We start from the raw sequence: 22,288 nt of genomic DNA, 5'->3' as shown, positions 1-22,288 counted from the left end.
TAGCAGTTTGAATTTTTGTTCATGTGACTCACTTGAAAAGTGAAAAATGCTGTTAAAGTATATATTTTCTTTTTATTTGGGCAATGCTCCTTAATTAATTTATTGTCCATATTGATATTACTTCTTTGCTTATTATTATTTTTTTAATTAAATATTTTATTGATTTTTTACAGAGAGGAATAGAGAGGGATAGAGAGTTAGAAATATCGATGAGAGAGAATCATCGATCAGCTGCCTCTTGCACACCCCCTACAGGAGGGCTCCAGGGTGTGTCTGGCCTGTCTCACTCAGATCGGCTGGACCCCAGCAGCAAGCTAACCTACTGGTTGGAGTGTCTGCCTCCTGGTGGTTAGTGCATGTCATAGGGAGTGGTTGAGTGGCTTTAGCATATCATTAGCATATTACGCTTTGGTTGAACGGACAACTGGACACTTAGCATATTAGGCATTTATTATATAGGACCATTTGTTTTTATTGATTTTATTTTTTTAATTTTTTAATATATTTTATTGATTTTTTACAGATAGGAAGGGAAAGGAATAGAGAGTTAGAAACATCGATGAGAGAGAAACATCGATCAGCTGCCTCCTACACACCCCCCACAGGGGATGTGCCCGCAACCAAAGCACATGCCCCTGATTGGAATCAAACCCAGGGTCCTTCCGTCTGCAGGCCAACGCTCTATCCACTGAGCCAAACCAGTCAGGGCTGTTTTTATTGATTTTAGAGAGAGGAAGGGGGAGAGAGAGAAAAATCAATGTTAGAGAGAAACATTGAATGGTTGATTGCTTCGCATAGGTGCCGACCAGGAATTGAAACCAAAACTTAGATATGTGCCCCAGATCTGCAACTTTTGGTATATGTGATAGCACTCCAACTGACTGAGCCACCCAGCCAGGGCTCTTTGCTTGATTATTGATATCTTCTAACATTTAGAGTCCACACTTGTCTTTTTTAAAATATATTTTTATTGATTTCAGAGAGGAAGGAAGAGGAAAAAAGAGAGAGAAATATCAATGATGAGAGGGGATTATTGATTGGCGAGCCCCAAACCTGGGTATGTCCCCTTGACCATAATCAAACCTGGGATCTTTCTGTCCACCAACACTATCCATTGAGCCAAGCTGGTTAGGGTTGTTATCTTTCACTTTTATTCAAAGTAAGAAGAAAACATTTTCTTTGCAAGGCAGATTTTTTAAAGAAAAATCCAATATTTTTCCTGGCTTTCCTAGGGTTTTAGATTTCTTTTTTCTTTTTTCTAGGATTCTAGTTTTTAATATAGGGATCTGAAGGCAAAAAGCTAATTTTTTCTTCTTCATATTTTATTGATTTTTTACAGAGAGGAAGAGAGAGGGATAGAGAGTTAGAAACATCGATGAGAGAGAATCATCGATCAGCTGCCTCTTGCATGCCACCCATTGGAGATGTGCCTGCAACCAAGGTACATGCTCTTGACCGGAATCGAACCTGGGGCCCTTCAGTCCACAGGCTGACGCCCTAGCCACTGAGCCAAACTTGTTTCGGCAAAGCTAAATATTAAAATAACAGGGCTTTAAGTATGAGATGGTAGATACCTATGACTTTTTCATAAAATTTACTAACCTTATCTCTAATGGACTGTTTTTAGGTAACATCACACAAATTGCCATCTCAGAAGAGAGCATGGAAGAAGCAGGGTTAGAATGGAACTCGGCTCTCACTGCTGCTGTCACCATGGCCACAGAAGAGGGAGTGAAGAAAGACTCTGAGGAAATTTCAGGTAATTTTCTGTGGGGCTTAAAATTTTGTGACCTTATTACCATTATGATTATGGATACAGGAGGCTCTTTAATTATTTTTGCTGGTCTGTCACATGTATATTACTATTAATTACAGCTGCAAACCTCTTACTTTAATCAATGCAACATCTCTGTAGTCACATTTACATATAAAGAAACTGAGATTCAGAAAGGTTCAGAAACTTGCCTAATACCAGTAACACAACCAATAAGTATTAGAGCTGAGTTCAGCTGAGTTTGACTGTAGTCCATGCTTTTCATTCTGTCAAACTACCTTGAACTTTGGTATATTTCTTAGTTAAACCAAGCTGCAAGATGTTAGAAGAAAAAATTAGGTAGCAGGTGGTTTAGAAGATGGTGATTAGAAGGGATCAGCAGAGGTTTCACATCCTCCTCCGTTTATTTATTCATTTAACAAATATTTATTGCTGCTTATCTATATATATAAAATCTTAAGTGACAGGCCTGTAGCTATGACGCACACTGACCATTAGGGGGGCAGGTACTCAGTGCAGGAGCTGCCAATCGAGGGCAACTTTGAAGAGTCTAGTCTCGCACTCTGAGACCCCTAGGGGGATGGCAGAGAGCAGGTTCAGCTTGATCCCCCACAGGCCAGGCCGAGGAGGATCTGTGCACTGGGCCTCTAGTTTTTATTTATTTATAAATATTTTTTATTGATTTCAGAGAGGAAGGGAGAGGGAGATAGAGATAGAAACATCAATGATGAGAGAGAATCATGGATTGGCTGCCTCCTGCATGCCCCTACTGGGGACCAAGCCTGCAACCGGATCATGTGCCCTTGACTGGAATTGAACCCAGGACTTTCCAGTCCACAGACTGATGCTCTATCCACTGAGCCAAACAAGCTAGGGCTTGCTACTTATTTTTAGTTAGTACTGTTGCTAGATGCTAGACAGGTGAATGAAAAGACATAGTCATGCCGAAACCGGTTTGGCTTAGTGGTAGAGCGTCAGTCTGCGGACTGAAGGGTCCCAGGTTCGATTCCGGTCAGGGGCATGTACGTTGGTTGTGGGCACATCCCCAGTGGGGGGTGTGCAGGAGGCAGCTGATCTATGCTTCTCTCTCATCGACATTTCTGGCTCTCTATCTCTCTCCCTTCCTCTCTGTAAAAAATCAATAAAATGTATTTAAAAAAAAGAAAAAAGAAAAGACATAGTCTTTGACTTCAGGGAGCTTATAATACCACCTATTCAACTGTTTTACTTTGTTTTTTGAAGTATATTATTAGAGTGAATATATCTTTATTTTATTTTATTATGCCTTTAATTTAATGTCTTTATTATTTAAGTTTTAAATTTAAAATATTAAATATTATTTATTTATTAAATTGTTTAAATAAATAATATTTAATATAACATATTTATTAGAGGAACATACTTATTCCTTATAGCCAGAGCCATGACAAATTGAGGGCATGACAAAATGAGGCAATTATCCCAAGCCCCTAGTTTGCTAAAGAGGCCAAATAATTAGTTAACAACTTAGGGAGACAGCTAATATTCCACACGGTTTTCCCCTTTTCCCAGAAGTGGCCCAAAAAGGAATCCTTTTGAATTGAAATAATTTTTAATTGAATACATTGTAGAAATGTGCCGAATATATGTAGCATCCCTTATTTACCATCTTTCTTATTCCTCTTATAACAGAGGACACTTTGATGTTCTGGAAAGGAATAGCTGATGTAGGGCTGATGGAAGAGGTTGTATGCAACATACAGAAGGAAATAGAGGAGCTCCTCAGGGGGGTTCAGCAGCGGCTCATCCAGGCTCCCTTCCAGGTCACAGGTAAGTGCACTAATCCGAACAGTAGCTAGTCATCAAGTTGGCCTCATGAAAACACGATGTATAGGTATTATCCCAATTTTAGAGACTAGGTAACGAAGGCTCACAGAAGTTACTTATCTAAAGATCATAACTGGGTGTGTGTGCGTGTGTGTGTGTGTGTTAATCCTCACCTGAGGATATTTTTTCCATTGATTTATTTTTAGAGAGTGGGAGGGAGGGGGAGAGAGAAACATTGATGTGAAGAGATACATTGACTGATTGCCTCCCACACACAGCCCAATCAGGGCCAGGGATCAAACCTACAACCAAGGTATGTGTCCTCGACTAGGAATCAAACTCATAACTCTTTAGTGCATGGGCTGATGCTCTTACCACTGAGAACGCTGGCCAGGGCCATAACTGTTTTTTGTGTTTTTTTTAAATCCTCACCCAAGGTATTTTTTCCATTGATTTCTAGAGAGAGTAGAAGGGAGGAAAAAGAGAGAGAGAGAGAGAGAGAGAGAGAGAGAGAGAGAGAGAGAGGGAGGCAGGGAGGGAGGGAGGGAGGGAGGAAGGGAGGGAGGGAGGGAGGCAGGGAGGGAGGGCGGGAGGGAGGGAGGGAGGGAGAGAGAGAGAGAGAGAGAGAGAGAAACAAATATCAATGTGAGAGAGATACATCAATTTGAGGCCCCCCTGTGGCTGGGGAACCTGCTACTGAGATAAGTGACCTTGACCAGGAATAGAACCTGAGACCCTTTGATGCATGGGCTGACACTCTACCCACTGAACAACTTAGCCAGGGTTAAGCTGGGTTTTGAACTCTGATCTGACCATGCTTTTTCCATAGGTAATTTTTGCCATTATCAATGTGCTGAAAAATGGTTCTCTCAATTCTCTTTTTCATATATATTAATATAGATATTAATTATAGGTATGTTGACAGTATATTAATATAGATATAACAATTAAATCAAAATTAGTTATACATGTGATACATCTCTGTTAAAATCGTTTATTCGACTAGTTCTATCATTTCGGGTTGTTCTATATTTGTAGAACAACAGCACAACAGGGAGTTGGTGGAAAACCTTTCTGTTTTGAATTGACAGACATGTCTTTTCTTCTATGTAGATGCTGCCGTTCTCAACAATGTGGCACACACATTTGGCCTAATGGACACGATTAAGAAGGTTTTGGACAACAGAAGGAACCAAATAGAGCAAGGAGAAGAGCAGTTTCTCTATACTCTGACAGGTATGTTTAATTTATCTCTCTTCTTAGGTGATAAACTAATATCCTTTGAGTATTGCCATTTCTTTTTATTTATTTTTTATTTTTTATAACATATTTTTTATTGATTTCACGCTGGCCAGGCAAGTCTTGCCATTCCTTTGTTGAAATTTGTTGGGACCGGCATGGTTCTTTCTTTGCTTCTTTTTCTTTTTAATATATTTTTATTGATTTCAGAGAGAAGAAGGAAGAAAGAGAGATAGATAGAAACATCAATGATGAGAATCATTGATCAACTCTTCCTGCACACCCCCTACTGAGGATTGAGCCTGAAACCTGGGCATGCGCTTTGCCTGGGCATGAACTTATCTGGTTCAAAGATCAATGCTTAACCATTGAGCCACACTGGCCAAACCTTTCTTTGCTTCTTTCAACTCCCCTCCCCCCCCCAACTCCCTCTTTCTCTCTCTTTCTGTTTCTTTTAACTCACATAGTATTATGTTTGCTTTTGTTTTATATATAGACCCAGGTGGGGTAAAGTAGTGGGAAGCAGAGAAGGCACAAAAGAAAAGAGAAAGAAGCCAGTATCACAGAATTCCTATATCTTTTGGAGAATTAGGATTTCTGCAAGAATGCTACATTAATCCAATAACATTGGCAGCAAAATAAACTGGCTTTTGTCTTTTTTACATTATTATTACAGAATCTTTTGACAGATACACATTTAGCATATTTTCCATTATTTGTGATAATAAATGATGGGCACATGGATAATTTAACTCTTTTTATTAAGTACTTACCTTGTGCTGGTCTTCAAACTAGGTTTTAGAAATATAATGTTGAATATTGAGGGCCTTCAAGGAACTCAAGGGAAAGCAGACATAGAAATAAGTGAAAAAAATAATCTGTTTTATGGCGGCGGCTTATAGCAGGTATGGTGGAAGAACAAAGGGAGTTATCACTTATACCTGGAAGGAATCAAGAGAGGCTTTTGAAGCAAGTAAAGCAGGTGAAGGATATAAAATTAATCAGGAGGATCATCAGTCTTTGAATGATGTAGAACATATTACAGTCAATTATAAAGCCCAAAGACTCTTGAATGGTCATTTGGTAAGAAAAGAACAATTTAGGTTGCTCTAAAGTTATTTTTTTTTTAATTTATTGATTTTTTTACAGAGAGGAAGGGAGAGAGATAGAGAGCTAAAAACGTTGATGAGAGAGAAACATCGACCAGCTCCCCCCTGCACACCCCCTACTGGGGGTGTGCCCACAACCAATGTACATGCCCCCGACTGGAATCGAACCTGGGACCTTTCAGTCCGCAGACCGACGCTCTACCACTGAGCCAAACCGGCTTCAGCCTAAAGTTATTCTTATACCCAGTTTATGTAGATAGATAGACAGATATAGATATATATTTTTTAAATACATGTTTATGGATTTCAGAGTGGACAGTAGAGGGAAAGATAGAAACATCAATGATGAGAAAGAATCATTGGCTGCCACCTCTTGCATACCCCTACTGGGGATTGAGCCCACAACCTGGGCATGTGCCCCAAACAGGAATTGACCGAGGACCTCCTGGTTTATAGGTCGATGCTCAACCACTGAACCACACGAGCCAGACCTGTAACTTTTATTTTTGAGTTTTTTTTCTCAACTACTTCCCAGGATTAAGTTTGATATTATACCGTGTTTCCCCGAAAATAAGACCTACTTACAGGTTTCCTTTTGAGTGAAATATAAGGCATCCCCTGAAAATAAGGCCCCCCCTAGGCTAAACATGAGAGATTTGGTCTACTGATTCTGAAAGAAATGGAGTCACAAGAAATTCACCAGGAAATTCAGGAATTGGATTGTTATGATGATGTTCCAGAAGATGATGACATGATTGTTATTGAATAAATGAGTAAATTCTTGATACTGTAGGATTCAGTTTGTCTGGTTTGTGTTGACAACTACTGTACTACCATACTGTATACAGGTAATAAATTTCCTTTATTTTCATTTAACAATAAATGTGTACTATATTTTTCTTCATGGGGAAAAAAGACATTCCCTGAAAATAAGACCTAGCGCATCTTTGGGAGCAAAAATTAATATAAGACACTGTCTTATTTTCGGGGAAACAGGGTAGTATTGCTAAATTTTTTATGGATTTCTGTGAATTATTGTCAAGTTTCCAAGAAGATTATGCCAATTTATGCCAGCAGTTTGAACTCACCAACATTGGACATCGTTATTATAGTAGTCCTTGATTTAGCTTTTTAAATATTACAGATTTTATTTTTATCCTGTTTAGGTTCACATTTCTTTGATGGAAAAAATGCAGTATATTGTAACTTTAAAAGGCAGTATTTTAAAATCTGTGAATATGTTCTTGATCTCTATCTTCTCCTTTTATTCCAAGCAAGTAATTAACCAGCTCTTAGTGTTCCATAGAAAACAAAGTGCTCTAAAGGGTAACTGATTATTTATTGCTTGTTTATCAGGTATTAAGTAATTGGGAATTTCTGGTGTAGAGCCAGACTCATCAGGGGTCGCCAATGTTGAATTGGACACATGGAGAGAGAGAGAGAGAGGTATATTGTGGTGGAAAAGCCACCAAGTTGGCCATCAGAGGCTTTTGTCCCAGGCTCTGTGACCTTAAATCAGTCGCTTTGGAACTTTAAGACCTCCTCAGTTTTGTATTTCTTAGAAACTTCCTCTGTAACTTTCTCCAGACTTCTCTGGGGACTGATAGTAGACTAAGGCCATTTGGGTCACCAGGTGATCCTGCCTTGAGGGACAGTTTGGGAATCACTGTGTTCTAGAGTGGCCATTGTAGGTCCATTGCAGTTCCAAAGGGATTGTGAAGATTTTCTTATTTTCATCTGTAGTTTGAGGCAGGGCATATCTTAGCTTCTAGACCAACTAGAGGTTGCTTTGGTTTGCATTTTGGTAACAGGCGACAAAATGCCACAGGAGCTTCTGGAGCTGAGCTACAGTAGGATGACAACCTGAAAAGATCCTGGATTATTGCCCTGCCAATAATCATCCAAGGAAATGTTGTTATTGAAGAGATTTAACAAATCATCCAGTTTAGCTTCTTCTTAAAAACAATGAAGCAAAAAATAATAATAATTAAAAAATAATAAAAACAATGAAGTGACTTTCTTGAGGCTAGAGTGGCAAGACCTGGGGGTCCCCTCACTCTCATTTTACTGTTCCCAAGATTATACTTCCATACACATAAAGTCTATCTTTTTCCCCATAGACTTGGAACGCCAGTTGGAAGAGCAGAAGAAACAAGCTCAGGATCAGAGGCTGAAATCCCAGACAGTTCAAAATGTGGTATTGATGCCTGTGAGCACTCCTAAGCCTCCAAAAAGGCCTCGACTCCAGCGGCCAGCCTCCACCACCGTCCTCAGCCCATCTCCTCCTGTCCAGCAGCCTCAGTTCACAGTCATCTCACCCATCACCATCACCCCAGTGGGTCAGTCATTTTCCATGGGCAATCTTCCAGTGGCCACCCTCAGCCAGGGCTCCAGTCCTGTGACTGTCCACACACTGCCTTCTGGCCCTCAGCTCTTCCGCTATGCCACAGTGGTTTCCTCTGCCAAGAGCAGCTCACCAGACACAGTGACCATCCACCCTTCGTCTAGCTTGGCGCTGCTAAGCTCTACTGCCATGCAGGATGGCAATACCCTGGGCAACATGACCACTATGGTGAGCCCTGTGGAGTTGGTGGCCATGGAGTCTGGCCTGACCTCAGCAATCCAGGCTGTTGAAAGCACCTCAGAGGATGGGCAGACCATCATTGAGATTGACCCAGCCCCAGACCCAGAGGCTGAGGATTCCGAGGGCAAAGCAGTCATTTTGGAGACAGAACTTAGGACTGAGGAGAAAGTTGTGGCTGAGATGGAAGATCATCAGCATCAAGTCCACAATGTGGAGATTGTGGTCTTGGAGGATTAACTGGGGATATTGGGGCCAGGAAATATGTTTTGGTTTGAAATTTTAATTATTTGTTTACTTTTGTCATTGTCCTACTCATTTCCATATAGGATCCTTTTTTTAAAAGAAAAACAAACTTCATTGATATAACTGAATATGTTGGTCCCTCCCACCCCGTCATTGAAAAAATGGACAAGACAAGCTGTCCTTCCAGAAGTTGAGAGTAGGTCACTCAATGTCCTCATTCCCTTACACCAAGAAAGTTATTTCTTTTAGGGGAGGCATCAAGATAAGCAGAAACCTATTCCAAAAGCCCTTTCCAGGCTAATCTATCTGTGTACGCATGTGGTTTTATTTTCTTAAAGATGCATTGACCAAACTGTAGAACACAGAGCTGATGCTGGAAGGCACCCACTCACACACGGATGCAGAAGGAAATTTATTCTGTATCCTGGAATGGGCCCTTAGAGGCTAGTGCAAAACTGAACGGAAGTTTAACTGCTTGGAGGGGGAACTCTGTTGGTTGGAGCAGCAGTTTAAAAAGGGAAGTGCTTTGGCCAGGAAGGGGCAAAGAAATTATCTTATTTCCAGAAGTGCAACTGATGCCTCTTTGTATCTCTGAGGGTTACCACTATAAGTGCCATTTTGAGGAGAGGCCAGTGGTAAGTGGAAGGTATGTTGGCATGGAGCAAGTAGCATCAGGAGAAAAAGAAATCCAAGGATTGTCACAGCTGTGCTTTGGGACTCAAGCCCACCTTGCCCCCAACTTAGTCAAAGCACTTACCTTTCTAAACTAGGATTGGTCCATTAATCTGTGAACTGTGTGATATGGTGTCAATTACTCTGACTCTTGAACTGTGGCTGTTATGGGGGTAAGGCTCTAAGCCCATCTTCTTTATTGCATGACTCCAGGAGCAGAGGAATTCTTCATCCAGACCAGCTGCCCTTTTTGGTGGGGCCCTCTTTTGGCTTTGGAACCAAAAGCAGCCACTCATTTGGTGCTTCCTCTTTTACCCTCTATCCCTTAACTTAATGGCATCTGTCTCCTGGGTCCCATGCTCTTCAGCTTTTTAGCTGATTTGGATAACAGTGACAGGTGCCTGCCTTCATACCCTTTTAGAGTCATTTATATCACAGATCTTTCTGTGAGATTGGGCTCATAAAAAAAGCCTTAGGCTTGGCAGGAAGACTCAACACCCCTAGCCTATCCTGAGGCACTGAGTGGATGTCTCCTACTAAGCGAGCTGGACTCCCTGGGAAAGAAGCATTGTCTGCAACATTATATTATAGGAAATGTACCAGAAATGTCAATAATGTCTTTGGGGGGATGTGTGTCTTGTTTTCTTCTTCTTCTTCTTTTTTTTTTTTTTTTAATGTTTTTTGTATATTTAGAGCTGGGCCATTTTCTGTGCTTTGATTACTTCTCTTTGGTCATCTTCAGTGTTTGGGGCAAAGTGGACCCTGGTTTTTATTTCTTTTGGTTTCACTGTTACTGCATTAGGAAAAATATAGAAAAAACTATGGACAATTTAAAGGAAAAAATAGGTAAAAAAAAAAAAAAAAAAAAAAAAAAAAAAAAAAAAAAAGATAGCACTCACCGGAGTGGAAGGGTTGTTTTTTGTTTTTTTAATTAAAAACAAAATTTTGACCTATGGTTACTTTTTTTTTTTTTTTTTTTTTTTTAAAAGAAGGCACCCACTTGAAGCCATGTTTCTTCCAGCTGATGTTGAAAACCCTGTTGTCAAGCAAGTGGGAACAGCTCTGCTATCCCTCTGAAGGATGTATATAGCTGGAGAAGCCCTTTAACTTAGGAGGGTCAATCATATAAGCCTTAAGGGTGAGATTTCTGAACCTCATACAGTTGTAGTTTTCAACTTTAAAATTGTCTGGGGTTGTATTTTTCTTTTCAAGATAATTAATGCAGCAATCAGCTTAGAACAAACCTTTGGCCCTTTATATATCTTTAGTGAGAAAAGTGGCTCTTTTTTTTTCTTGTTTCTTTAGGTTTCCTGTTAGTACATAAACACAACCAATATTTCTGTCTAAGGCTAAAACTGCTACTTGAACCTAGAAAGGCATATTGTCCCTATTGTGGTTTTTAGGGACATTTTTCTCTTCCCAGAGACAGGAGTACCATTTCACGACAGAGGAGGAGCCCCAGAGAACAGCTATATACTAGTTCAGGTTTCTTTCTTCCCTCCATCAGAGTTGTTGGTAGTGTTTTAAAGTAGTGTGAACATTGTGCTTCTAAGTCAAGAGATTCTTGCTAACAAAGCCTGTTTACTTTTACTTTCTGAATATTACAGCTAGTGGAAATAATGAGCTTTGTTGTTTTCCTGGACTTCCAATAGCCTGTCATTATTGCTAGGTGCTATAGCACCCGTTGGTAAGTGGGAGTTCCCTAACAGCCCTGGTATAGATGATCTCTTATGTATGTGGTGAGACATATGCAAGCTATTGGTCTGTGCACAGGCATTTTCAACGAGTCATTCCTCAGGCTGTCTTTGCAGTAGCCATCTATCTATCTGTTCATTCATTCAATAAACATTTATAAGTCTGATCTATGTGCCAGGCTTTGTGCTAGGCACTGGCTATACAGAGGTGGAAACACAGTCAGTCTGTACACTCAAGGAATTCATACTCCAGAGATTGTCTGGAATTATATTTCAATATAATTGGTTTCCTTTGTAATCCTATGTATTTTATTTCATGCATTGAAAAGCATTATTACGAGAATTAATCCATAGGTTTCAGCCTACCACCAAAGGCAGAAAGAGTTAAGTCCTCTAGTGAGATACTGAAACATCTTTTTAAAAAATAATATATATATATATATATATATATATATATATATATATATATATATATATATTGGTGAGGAAGGGAGAAGGAGAAAGAGAAACATCAGTGATGAGAGAGAATCATTGATTGCCTCCTGCATGCCCTCTACTGGGGACTGAGCCCACATGTGCCCCGACTGGGAATCTTAACTGTGATCTGGTTCACAGGTTGAAACTCAACCACTGATCTTATTGGAGTAAATACAGTGACAAAAGTTCTTGGCTGGGAGCTGAGAAAACAAAGGATCAAGTACCTAACCCAGTTTGGGGTTAGGGGTCAGTAACTATGGGATACTTTTCTGTTGGTGTGACCTAAAGCTGACTTAGGAGAGACCATTTTCAGCCACTTGTGTTCTTTTTGTACTCCATTTTCAAGTAGTTGGGTTTATTTATACAAGAGAAAAACAACCCTTAGTCTTTTGCTGCTTTTGCCTCCAGAGCCAGGCTAAGTCAACAGCATGGGATGTTTCTCCCAAGAATACCCTACCGGAGAAAATCAAGTCATGTGTCGGCTTCTCCAAGTTTTTTCCATCAGATGAATCCAGCGCAAGACTGGAATTTAGCTGGTGGAAGGTAAATGCCCAAACCTTCCTGTCATGTGGTTTCTACAAAGGCCTCAGAGTCAACTGTACAACTTGGCCATGTCCCTATTTGGCCCCCACTTTATTATCTTCTCCGTTTCAGGTTCCTTCCCTGTCCCCTACCTCCCACAAAACAAAAACCACTCCTAGTCATTTTGAAATAAAAATGGACAATAGACTTGAGTATTCAGGGTTCAAAGTCACTTCACTGAAGTTTCTTTTACATGGCTGCCACATTAGAGAAGAAGAACCAATGTTAACCTAAATACTTCAGGAAATAATATTCAGTTTGAGTGGTATGATGCTCTTCAGAGGTGGCATTTTATCCCATTTCCGTAGAATGCACTAAAGCCAAGTTTGTATAGTAGGAAGTATAGGTATTGGTAACATTTTATTATAAAAATAGTACTAGTAAAATCAAGTATGAAATATGGTATTACTAGTTCATTGAGTTATAATGGGTCCAGGTCAAGGAAGATAAAGAAAAGATGGCATTCTGAAAACATGCATGAGTTTGGGTTCACTTTGGGCAATACTCATGTGGAAATAGTCCTTTTTGGGAAAAAATTCAGATACTAGACTAGCCCCTGCATTTTCAGATAACTTACCTAGTACGGTTCCCTCACACTTAGGATACCTCCTTCCTGGGAAATTCTTGTGTAGTCTGTAATGTAATACACTGTATTAAATACAGTAATCACTGAGGTGGTTGCACTAGGCAAGGGACTTCATGGGATCAGTTCTGCTAGATTTGGACTTTCTTTGCCCCCGGAATTTATCTCCTAAGCTCTAATTGGGTCCTTTCCAGGTCTCCTTCCAAATTCTGGAACACCTTTTTTCCTGAGCTATGCAATTTGACTTCCTCTGGAAGGTTCAACTTTCCGCTAACTTCCTTATCCATGCCATTTCCCTAACCAAATTACATTTGGTTCCCAAATTCTGCCATGTTAGTAATTTTCAACTGGAGAAAATTATTTCTCAAGGCACCTCCAGGACCCAAACCTCAGCATACATCCAAAGACTGCTGTTTTCACTACCTACAATAGCCTTCCTAACGCTATTGAATTGAAATACCTTTGGGAAATGCTAATGCACTGACTATAGCTAAGTTCCCCAGCACACACAGATTCTAAGACCTATTTTTTACATATGCTTGGCTTTCTACCTGTGGTCGGTGACTCAGGCTAAGCCACGCCTATTTCCTGGATAACTTTAAGCCACGTATGATTCCTACTACCTCTTCACAACTACCAGAAATTTCTACTCTTGTGAGCCTCTCAGCCTAAAGACATCAGGTATCTTTTCAACCTAAAGTAGACCAGACCCTACTTTGAAATTGACTGGGTTCTCCTGCATGTGTGGTTTCCAATTCTCTGTCTTTACAGGTCATTATGGCTTGTAATGTGTGTGTGTGTGTGTGTCTACTTTGAGGACAAGAATGAACAATAGTATTGGCTCACATATAAGGGTAAGGGTAAGTTCCTCATTGGGCTTTGTAGTAGGAGCCTCTCTAAGGAAAGCATACACAGAAAGGTTTACCTGCATTTCAAAATTAATTTTGGGTTTTTTTTTTGGGGGGGGGGTAATTTGATGTTTTCTCTCAAGAAATTATGTATTACAGAGCAGACTAGAATTCCACAGTCCTGATTCAGCCTGAAGACTTACTTTGGCCCATGTTTTTATTTGTTTTAACTTTTTATTGAAGTACAAATGCAAACAGGGAAGTCACAATTCACTGCACAATTTAATAAATTTAACAGACTGAACACACCCATGAAATCAGTTTCCAGATCAAGAAAAAAAAATTTACCAGCCAAAACCGGTTTGGCTCAGTGGCTAGAGCATCGGCCTGTGGACTGAAAGGTCCCAGGTTCGATTCCAGTCAAGGGCATGTACCTTGGTTGCAGGCAAATCCCCAGTAGGGGGTGTGCAAGAGGCAGCTGATCAATGTCACTCTCTAATTGGAAAGCATGTTTCTAACTCTCTATCCCTCTCCCTTCCTTTCTGTAAAAAATCATAAAATATATTTTTTAAAAAATTTACCAGCACCTCACCCAGCTAGGGTAGCCACTACACCATAGCTCTAAAACCATAGAGCTTTTCCCCCCACTCAACATTAAATTGTGAGATTCACCCATAACGTGTAAAAACTGTAGTTGGTTCCTCCTCCTTGCTGTGTAGAAACTGTTACTATGCCACAGCTGGTCCATTCTAACGGTGGGCACTTAAGTAGTTTCCAGTTAGGAGCTGCTATAATATAAATAATGCCTCTGAACATTCTTGCATGTCTTTTGATGAACATTTATATATGCATTTATGCCTATACATTTTCAAAAGTTAAGGCAATTCACATTAAAAAAAAATACAAGATACAGTTTAAAAAAATAGAAGATCTGATAACACTGGTTCACATTTCCTCATAGCAACACCTGACTGGAACTGAGGCCTATCTTAGGAGGGTCATAGCTTCTTTACAGATCTTGTCACTTCATATTAGGTATTACAAACCTAGACCTACTTATTTTGGTAGCTTTATTATTTTTTTATTTAATAATCTGTTAGTACACTCTTCCCTAGATTATTGCAAAGCTTATTTTCTCACTTCAAGTCTGTTCCTGTTACCTTATCAGAGAAGACTTCCCTGACAATCCACACTATAAAAAATGGCAACCTTTCTCCACACTAAGCTTCCTATTTTCCTTTACCCTGCTTTATTTTTCTCAATTTTACATATCACCTGACATACATTTATTTTTTCTCCCCCAACTAGAATGGAAGTTCCATGAAAGCAGAGACCTTTCTTAGCTCTTAGTCACTACTGTTTCTACAGCCTCTGGAACAGTGCTTGGCATGTAGTAGAGCTTGATAGATACTTGATGTAATCTATCCTATCTAATAAAGAGGGAATATGGTAATTAATCCTCATGCAATAACAAAGATGGCAGTGCCACAGCCAATAAGGAGGAAATATGATAATTGACTGTCATGCTCTCAAAGATGTTGGTGCCCACAGTGTCCAACCTTGCTGCGTGCCTCTGTCTGGAGTCCCTCAGTTCCCTCAGCTCCCCAGGGCCTGCCCAAGGCTTGCATTGATGGGGACATCACCTTCCCCTGATTGCCAGATCACCTCCTGCCCCTGAGGGCTCCCAGACTGTGAGAGGGGGCAGGCCAGGCTGAGGGAACCCCCCCCAACTCCAGAACATGAATTTTCATGCACCAGGCCTCTAGTGTGTGTGTGTGTGGGATATATTGTATATATATGGAGACACACACACACATACCCTGTTTCCCCAAAAATAAGACAGTGTCTTATATTAATTTTTGCTCCCAAAGATGTGCTAGATCTTATTTTCAGGGGATGTCTTATTTTTCCATACGCTAGGTCTTATTTTCAGGGAAACACGGTATATCCCATCAGGCCTAAGCAGGCAGTCAGACATCCCTCTCACAATGCAGGACTGCTGACTCCCAACTGCTCATCTGCCTTCCTTCCTGATTGCCCCTAACTGCTTCTGCCTGCCAGCCTGATCACCCTTAACCACTACCCTGCCAGCCTGATTGCCTCTAACTGCCCTCCCCTGCAGGCCTGGTCACTCTTAACTACCCTCCCCTGAAGGTCTGGACCCCCTCCAACTGCTCTCCCCTCAGGCCTGGGTCCCCCCCCCCCCCAACTGTCCTTCCCTGCAGGAGCATTTGCCCCCAACTTGCCTGGTCACTCCTAACTGCCTTCCCCTGCAGGCCTGATTGCCCACAATTGCCCTCCCTTGCAGACCTGGTCCCTCCCAACTGCCCTCCCCTCCTGGCCACCTTGTGTCCACATGGGGGCAGCCTTCTTTGAACACATAGGGGCAGCCATCTTGTTGGAGTGACAGTCAGTTTGCATATTACTCTTTTATTAGATAGGATAGAGGCCTGGTGCATGAGTGGGGGCTGGCTGGTTTGCCCTGAAGGGTGTCCTGGATCAGCGTGGGGAGGCCTGGGCAATGGGCCTGTGCTGGTTTGCAGGCTGGCCATGCCCCCTGGTGACCCAAACAGAGGCCCTGGTATCTGGGATTTATTTATCTTCTATAATTGAAATTTTGTAGCCTTGAGTGGAAGCCAGGGCAGGCCAGGAAGCTTGGCTTCCTCCATTGCCAGGGAAACCCAAGTCTCCTGCTCGCTCCGTGGCTGCAGCCATCTTGGTTGGGTTAATTTGCATACTTGCTACTGATTGACTGGTGGGTGTGGTTTGTGGGCATAGCAGAGGTAAGGTCAATTTGCATGTTTCTTTTTTATTAGTGTAGATATGCCTAATATGCTAAGTGTCTGACTGTTAGTCTAGTTGCTATGACATGCACTGACCACCAGGGACAGACACTCCGACTGGTAGGTTAGCTTGCTGCGGGGGTCTGGCCAATCAGGACTGAGTGAGATGGGCTGGACATGCCCCGGAGCCTTCCTGTGGTCCCTCACCAGCCCAGTTGTGCACCAGTGGGATCCCTCAGTCTGGCCTGAGACCTCTCACAATCTGGGACCCTAGGGGGATGTAAGAGAGCGGGTTCCAGTCTGATCCTTGCAGGCCAGGCTGAGGGACCCCTCTGGTGCACAAATCTGTGCACCAGGCCTCTCATAGTCATAATAATAATCGATACTTATTGAAGGGAAACTATGTACCAAACAAGCATTGTTCTAAGCACTTTACATATGTTGAACAATTTGATCCCCACAACAGTCCTATGTGGTGGATTATTCATTTTACATTGAGGAAATTAACATATTTATCTTCTATTCTAAACAACATACATTTTGAAGCAAAGGGTACCCATCAAATTAATGAAATAGTTTTAAAATGAACTAAAGAAGTTTAATATCTAAAAGGAACAAATCACTTTATAATGATGTTTTATTTGATAATATGTTCAGTTGCTCCTTCAATTTTTTTTTTTTAATATTCAACTTTTAGTATATTAAAATTTTTAGTTTTAGCACTGGGCCAAAATCATGATGTAATTTAGTTGGGATTTCAGAGAGCTGGGGCAGTGGAAGCTGATCTGATTTTGCTAACTGATGGGCAGCAAATCTCACTCACCATCTCTCAAGAGTACTGGAGAGGGCGTACTGGAGTTTGGGAAAGCCCACTTACCTGATGAAGGATTTTAGAACCCAGCTCATCTGTCCACCTGTCACAGGAAGCACTGATTTGTGAATGGCCTTGTTTGAGATGATGCTGACGTCAGTGTCCCTGGTTAGAACGCCTTCATTTCTTTGCTAAGCCCAATCTCATGTGCCAGTTTTATACAGGGAACGTACTCCATAGAACACTGATAGTATTACAAAGCCTTTGCCAACTGAACAGAATGCAAATATTCTCCAGATCCAGGGGCAAAAATTAAAGTACCATACCTCAAATGCTAAGTTAATACTTCCATTGACTGAGACATTCTGATGAGTCTTTTTGATCAAATTGGACATGGCCTCTCATATTCTTAATTATTTAAATTCTTTGTAGCTACCACCCAAGGACCAAAAGAATTTATCAGTGAAAATTGCTACAAATAGTTTGGATGCATGTTATTTTTTCTTGGAACAGATGAATATGGAACCGGTCCTTCATTTCCCCTTGGCGCTATTTCCAGAAATCTTTTTTTTTCCAAAATATATTTTGATTTTTACAGAGAGGAAGAGAGAGGGATACAGTTAGAAACATTGATGAGAGAGAAACATCAATCAGCCACCTTCTGCACATCTCCTATTGGTGATGTGCCTGCAACCAAGGTACATGCCCTTGACTGGAATCAAACCCGGGACCTTTCAATCTGCAGGCTGACACTCTATCCACTGAGCCAAACCAGTTAGGGCTATTTCCAGAAATCTTATGCTTCATTTTTCTCTCCAGCCTATTGTCTTAGATTGAAATTATAAAGTAAACTGTTCCTTAGCACAGTGCTATGTGGACTTTTAGACTCCATGTATCAATAAAAGAGACCCCTTACCCCCACCAAAGTCTTAGAAACCAACATGAGGTTCCCAAGATTATATATACATTAAAAAATATATTTTTATTGATTTCAGAGAGGAAGGGAGAGGGAAAGATAGAAACATCAATGATGAGAATGAATTGGCCACCTCCTGCACACCCCCTATTGGGAATCGAGTTGGCAACCTGGACATGTGGCCTTACTGGGAATCAAACCGTGACCTCCTGGTTCACAGGTCAATGCTTAACCACTGAGCCACATCATCTGGGTCCAAGATCATATTTTACCAAATATGGATATATCAATATTTTTAAATATATATAGTTATTGCCCTAGCCGGCTTGGCTCAGTGAATAGAGCGTTGGCCTGCGGACTGAAAGATCCCAGGTTCGATTCTGGTCAAGGGCATGTACCTTGGTTGTGGGTACATCCCCAGTAGGTGGTGTGCAAGAGGCAGCTGATTGATGATTCTCTCATCGATGTTTCTAACTCTCTATCCCTCTTTCTTCCTCTCTGTAAAAAATCAATAAAGTATATTTTAAAAAATATTTAAAAAAAAAAATATATATATATATTTTATTGATTTCAGAGAGGAGGGGAGAGGGAGAGAGATATAGAAGCTTCAATAATGAGAGAGAATCATTGATCAGCTGCCTCCTGTATGCCCTCTACTGGAAATTAAGCCTTTAACCTGGGTACATGCCCTAGACCAGAATCAAATCCAAGATCTTTAGACCACAAGCCGACACTTCATCTGAGCCAAACCAGCTAGGCACATGTGTCAAACACAAGGCCCTCGGGCCAAATCCGTCCCGCCAGGCCTTGCAATGTGGCCCGCACCGCGCTGTCATCACTGCACTCCGCTGCGTTTCCATCACAATGACAGTTTATGACTGTTCAGTAAACCATTCGGCCCGCGATTTAGGCTGGATTTTAGATTTTGGCCCCTTCTCTGATTGAGTTCGACACCCCTAAGCTAGGGCAATGAGGATATAGCCAACTGTTATTAGCATAATTTGAAAAGAAAGGGCATTTTTACTTCAAAAGGTAGGGGAGAAATAATCTCTGAATAAAGAATAGTCCTCTACTTTGAATAAATTTAGATTTATGAATAACTCATTACATTATCATTACTTTTCTTTTTTCCTGGAGGACTGCTAAACATTTCTGCTTTTGCTCTGGCTAGCATGGGTCAGTTTGTTGGGCACTGAAAGTTGCTGGTTCAATCCCTGTCAAAGGCACATGCCTGGGTTTCGGGCTCAGTCTTCTGTAGGGGACCTGCAGGAGGGAGCCGATTGATATTTCTCTCACATTGAAGTTTCTCTCTCTCTCTCCTTTCCTCTCTCTCTCTCCAAATCAATTTTATTTATTTATTTAAAATATATTTTATTGATTTTTTTACAGAGAGGAAGGGAGAGAGATAGAGAGCTAGAAACGTCGATGAGAGAGAAACATCGACCAGCTGCCTCTTGCACACCCCCCAACGGGGATGTGCCCGCAACCAATGTACATGCCCTTGACCAGAATCGAACCTGGGACCTTTCAGTCCGCAGACCGACACTTTACCACTGAGCCAAACCGGTTTCGGCTACAAATCAATTTTCAAAAATCTTAAAAATTCTGCCCTCACCTCTAGACTCTGAGTTGTATCTTCAAGGTTCCTTAACTGCTGGCTCTTGCTTGATTCTTATTCTTTTTTGTCCTTGATGTCTCTAACCTCTATTCTTGGATATATACAGCTGTGAATTCCTAGTGTCTTAAGGCCACCTAGTCCGGCTGTCTTTATTTTCATGAAGCCTGGTCTCAGGTTGCTCTTTTCAACTTCCATATACTAATTCATAAAACATAACTGCACTTAAAGACAACTATCAACTTATCTTGGGATTTCCACATTGCCTCTCCCCCCCCCCCCCCTTTTTATTGAATGTATTGGATGACTGGTTAACAAAATTATACAGCACACCGCCTTTTAACATTCAATTAAGCTAGTTAAGTCTGCACATTTAACTTCAATAAAAATATTTCTATTGATTTCAGAGAGAAAAAGAGAAGGAAAGAGAAACATCAATGATGAGAGAGAATCATTGATTGGCTGCCTCCTACATGCTCCTCACTGGGGATCAAGTCTGAAATCCAGGCATATGCCCTGATCGGGAATTGAACCATGGCCTCCTGGTTCATAGGTCAATGATCAACCACTGCGTAACGCAGGCTGGGCTGCACATTTAATTTTAACACTAATGGCCCTGCCAGGTTTTCATTAGTAAAATGGGGATTGATTTTACTAGGGAGAATTTTGGAAATAAGTGAGGTAAATCAATTCAACAAACATTTACTTAGCACTGGATTATAGTGACTAATAAAAGAAAATGTTCTTTGTCCTATAAGCAGTCATAGTTTTATTGGAGAGGCAATATGTAACTTAGGAGATGGTTGTCTTAAGCTGGTGTCCATGGGATGGATGGCCTTGGGGCAGGGGACGCTTAATAAGATTGTAAGCAAACATTTAGGTGTGCATGCATTTTTCTGAGAAGATCCATTACTCTCATTAGATTTTCAACTGAGTCCAAGACTTCCAAAAGAAAAAGAAATACTGATGGAAACAGATACATTTAAAAAATATTTTTAGTTGATTTTTAGAGCGAGAAGAGAAACATTCATGTGAGAGCAAGTCAATTGACTGCCTTCTGCATGCCCCCTGCCGGGGATCAAGCCAGAAACATAGGCAGAAGTTCTAATAGGAACTTGAACCGACCACCTTTTGTTGCACGGGACCACACACAACCAAATAAGCCACACTGGCCAGGACAATAGATAAATTTAATATACCAAAATAAATTACTATAAGGTCAACATCATGGGTGAACAAAGAATAGAGCACCTCATTTCTGGATGAAATAAACCTTCACTGATCACAGTCTCAAAAAAAAGATAGAAATTGGGTGGGGGAGCTGGCAAGGACATTTGAGGCAGAAAGAACTGCATGTGCGAAATCATGGGTTCCAGAAAAAAGAAAAGTGTAGTATTTGGGGGGGAAATTCAGTGTGCCTGGAGCACAAAGTACACAGTGAAAAATATACAGGGCCAGGGAGTGGCAAGCTTTGTGCACTGTGGACTAGAGAGAGCCAGGAGAAATCTTCTTTTTTTTTAAAAAAAATATTTTATTGATATTTTACAGAGAGGAAGGGAGAGGGATAGAGAGTGAGAAACATCGATGAGAGAGAAGCATCAATCAGCTGCCTCCTGCACACCTCCTACTGGGGATGTGCCTGCAACCATGCCTTTGACCGGAATCGAACCCGGGACCTTTCAGTCTGAAGGCCGACACTCTATCCACTGAGCCAAACTGGTTAGGACTAGGAGAAATCTTTAAAATAAGTTTTTACACTGTCAGTTGTGTGATGTATATAAGTGTTTCTCAAAGAAGGACTCTTCTACTCCTGTCTTACTAAGAGGGTGATGGGTAACAAGATCTGCTGTTCCTTAAGACTACTAGCATGTAAAATCTGTCCTCCTATTCCACTTCTTTTCTCTCTCTTATTTTCACTGCCCCCTTTATATATCCAGAAAGGGCTCTTTCGCTTCCACCCTCCAGAAGTCTAAAATGGCAAAGCTAGAAGGAAACTGAGACGTTATTTTGGTCTAACTTTCTTACTTTACAAAGTCTTGGAAATAGCCTGAGTGAGGAAATTATTTACTATCTCTGTTCCCCCTTATATCCGTCTGGTTTGGTGCTGGGCCTTTTGTTCTCTTCCTCTTCTGAGGAAATCTATCATAGACTCCTTTGGCTTCAACTAGCATCACTATCCCCAAATCTCCATTTTTGTTGATTTCAGAGAGGAAGGGACAGGGAGAGAGAGCTAGGACAGGGAGAGAGAGCTAGAGATAGAAACATCAATGATGAGAGAGAATCATCCATCAGGCTATCTAAGCCCTGTTTTTCTTTCTATGCTCCAAACTCTTTGTCTACAGAACATTTCTATCTGATGTTTTATCTTTTCCTTGAAGCCCAGAGTATCCAAAAATAAATTTATAGTCTTCCTCCACCCTTACAAATCTCTTCCAGTATTCCCGCTGACATTAGACTGAAACCTCATCCACCCAATTACTCAAATCAAATCAGGTGCCATCAGGCGGCTGGAGTGGCTCAGTTGGTTAAGCATTGTCTTGTGCCAGGTCAAT

The 22,288-nt window shown here is 41.0% G+C and overlaps 1 protein-coding gene across 6 annotated transcripts in view; it reads left to right on the top strand.

Moving 5' to 3' along the window:
• GMEB1 (glucocorticoid modulatory element binding protein 1) overlaps positions 1–8,811 on the top strand; it is a 31,552-nt gene extending 22,741 nt beyond the window's left edge. For all 6 annotated transcript variants that reach the window (XM_036445589.2, XM_036445595.2, XM_036445588.2 and 3 more), the window contains 4 exons: positions 1,628–1,759; positions 3,446–3,583; positions 4,694–4,816; positions 8,049–8,811. In XM_036445589.2, the coding sequence (XP_036301482.1) occupies positions 1,628–1,759; positions 3,446–3,583; positions 4,694–4,816; positions 8,049–8,749 (1,094 nt within the window). In that variant the 3' untranslated portion in view covers positions 8,750–8,811. The remainder of the gene's footprint in view (positions 1–1,627; positions 1,760–3,445; positions 3,584–4,693; positions 4,817–8,048) is intronic.
• The last annotated feature ends 13,477 nt before the right edge of the window (positions 8,812–22,288 follow it).

The sequence above is a fragment of the Pipistrellus kuhlii genome, unplaced genomic scaffold, assembly GCF_014108245.1.
Source record: "Pipistrellus kuhlii isolate mPipKuh1 unplaced genomic scaffold, mPipKuh1.p scaffold_m20_p_2, whole genome shotgun sequence".
Lineage (NCBI taxonomy): Eukaryota > Metazoa > Chordata > Mammalia > Chiroptera > Vespertilionidae > Pipistrellus > Pipistrellus kuhlii.
Note: the sequence above shows the minus strand (reverse complement) of the source record. Positions and strands in the feature narration are given on the sequence as shown.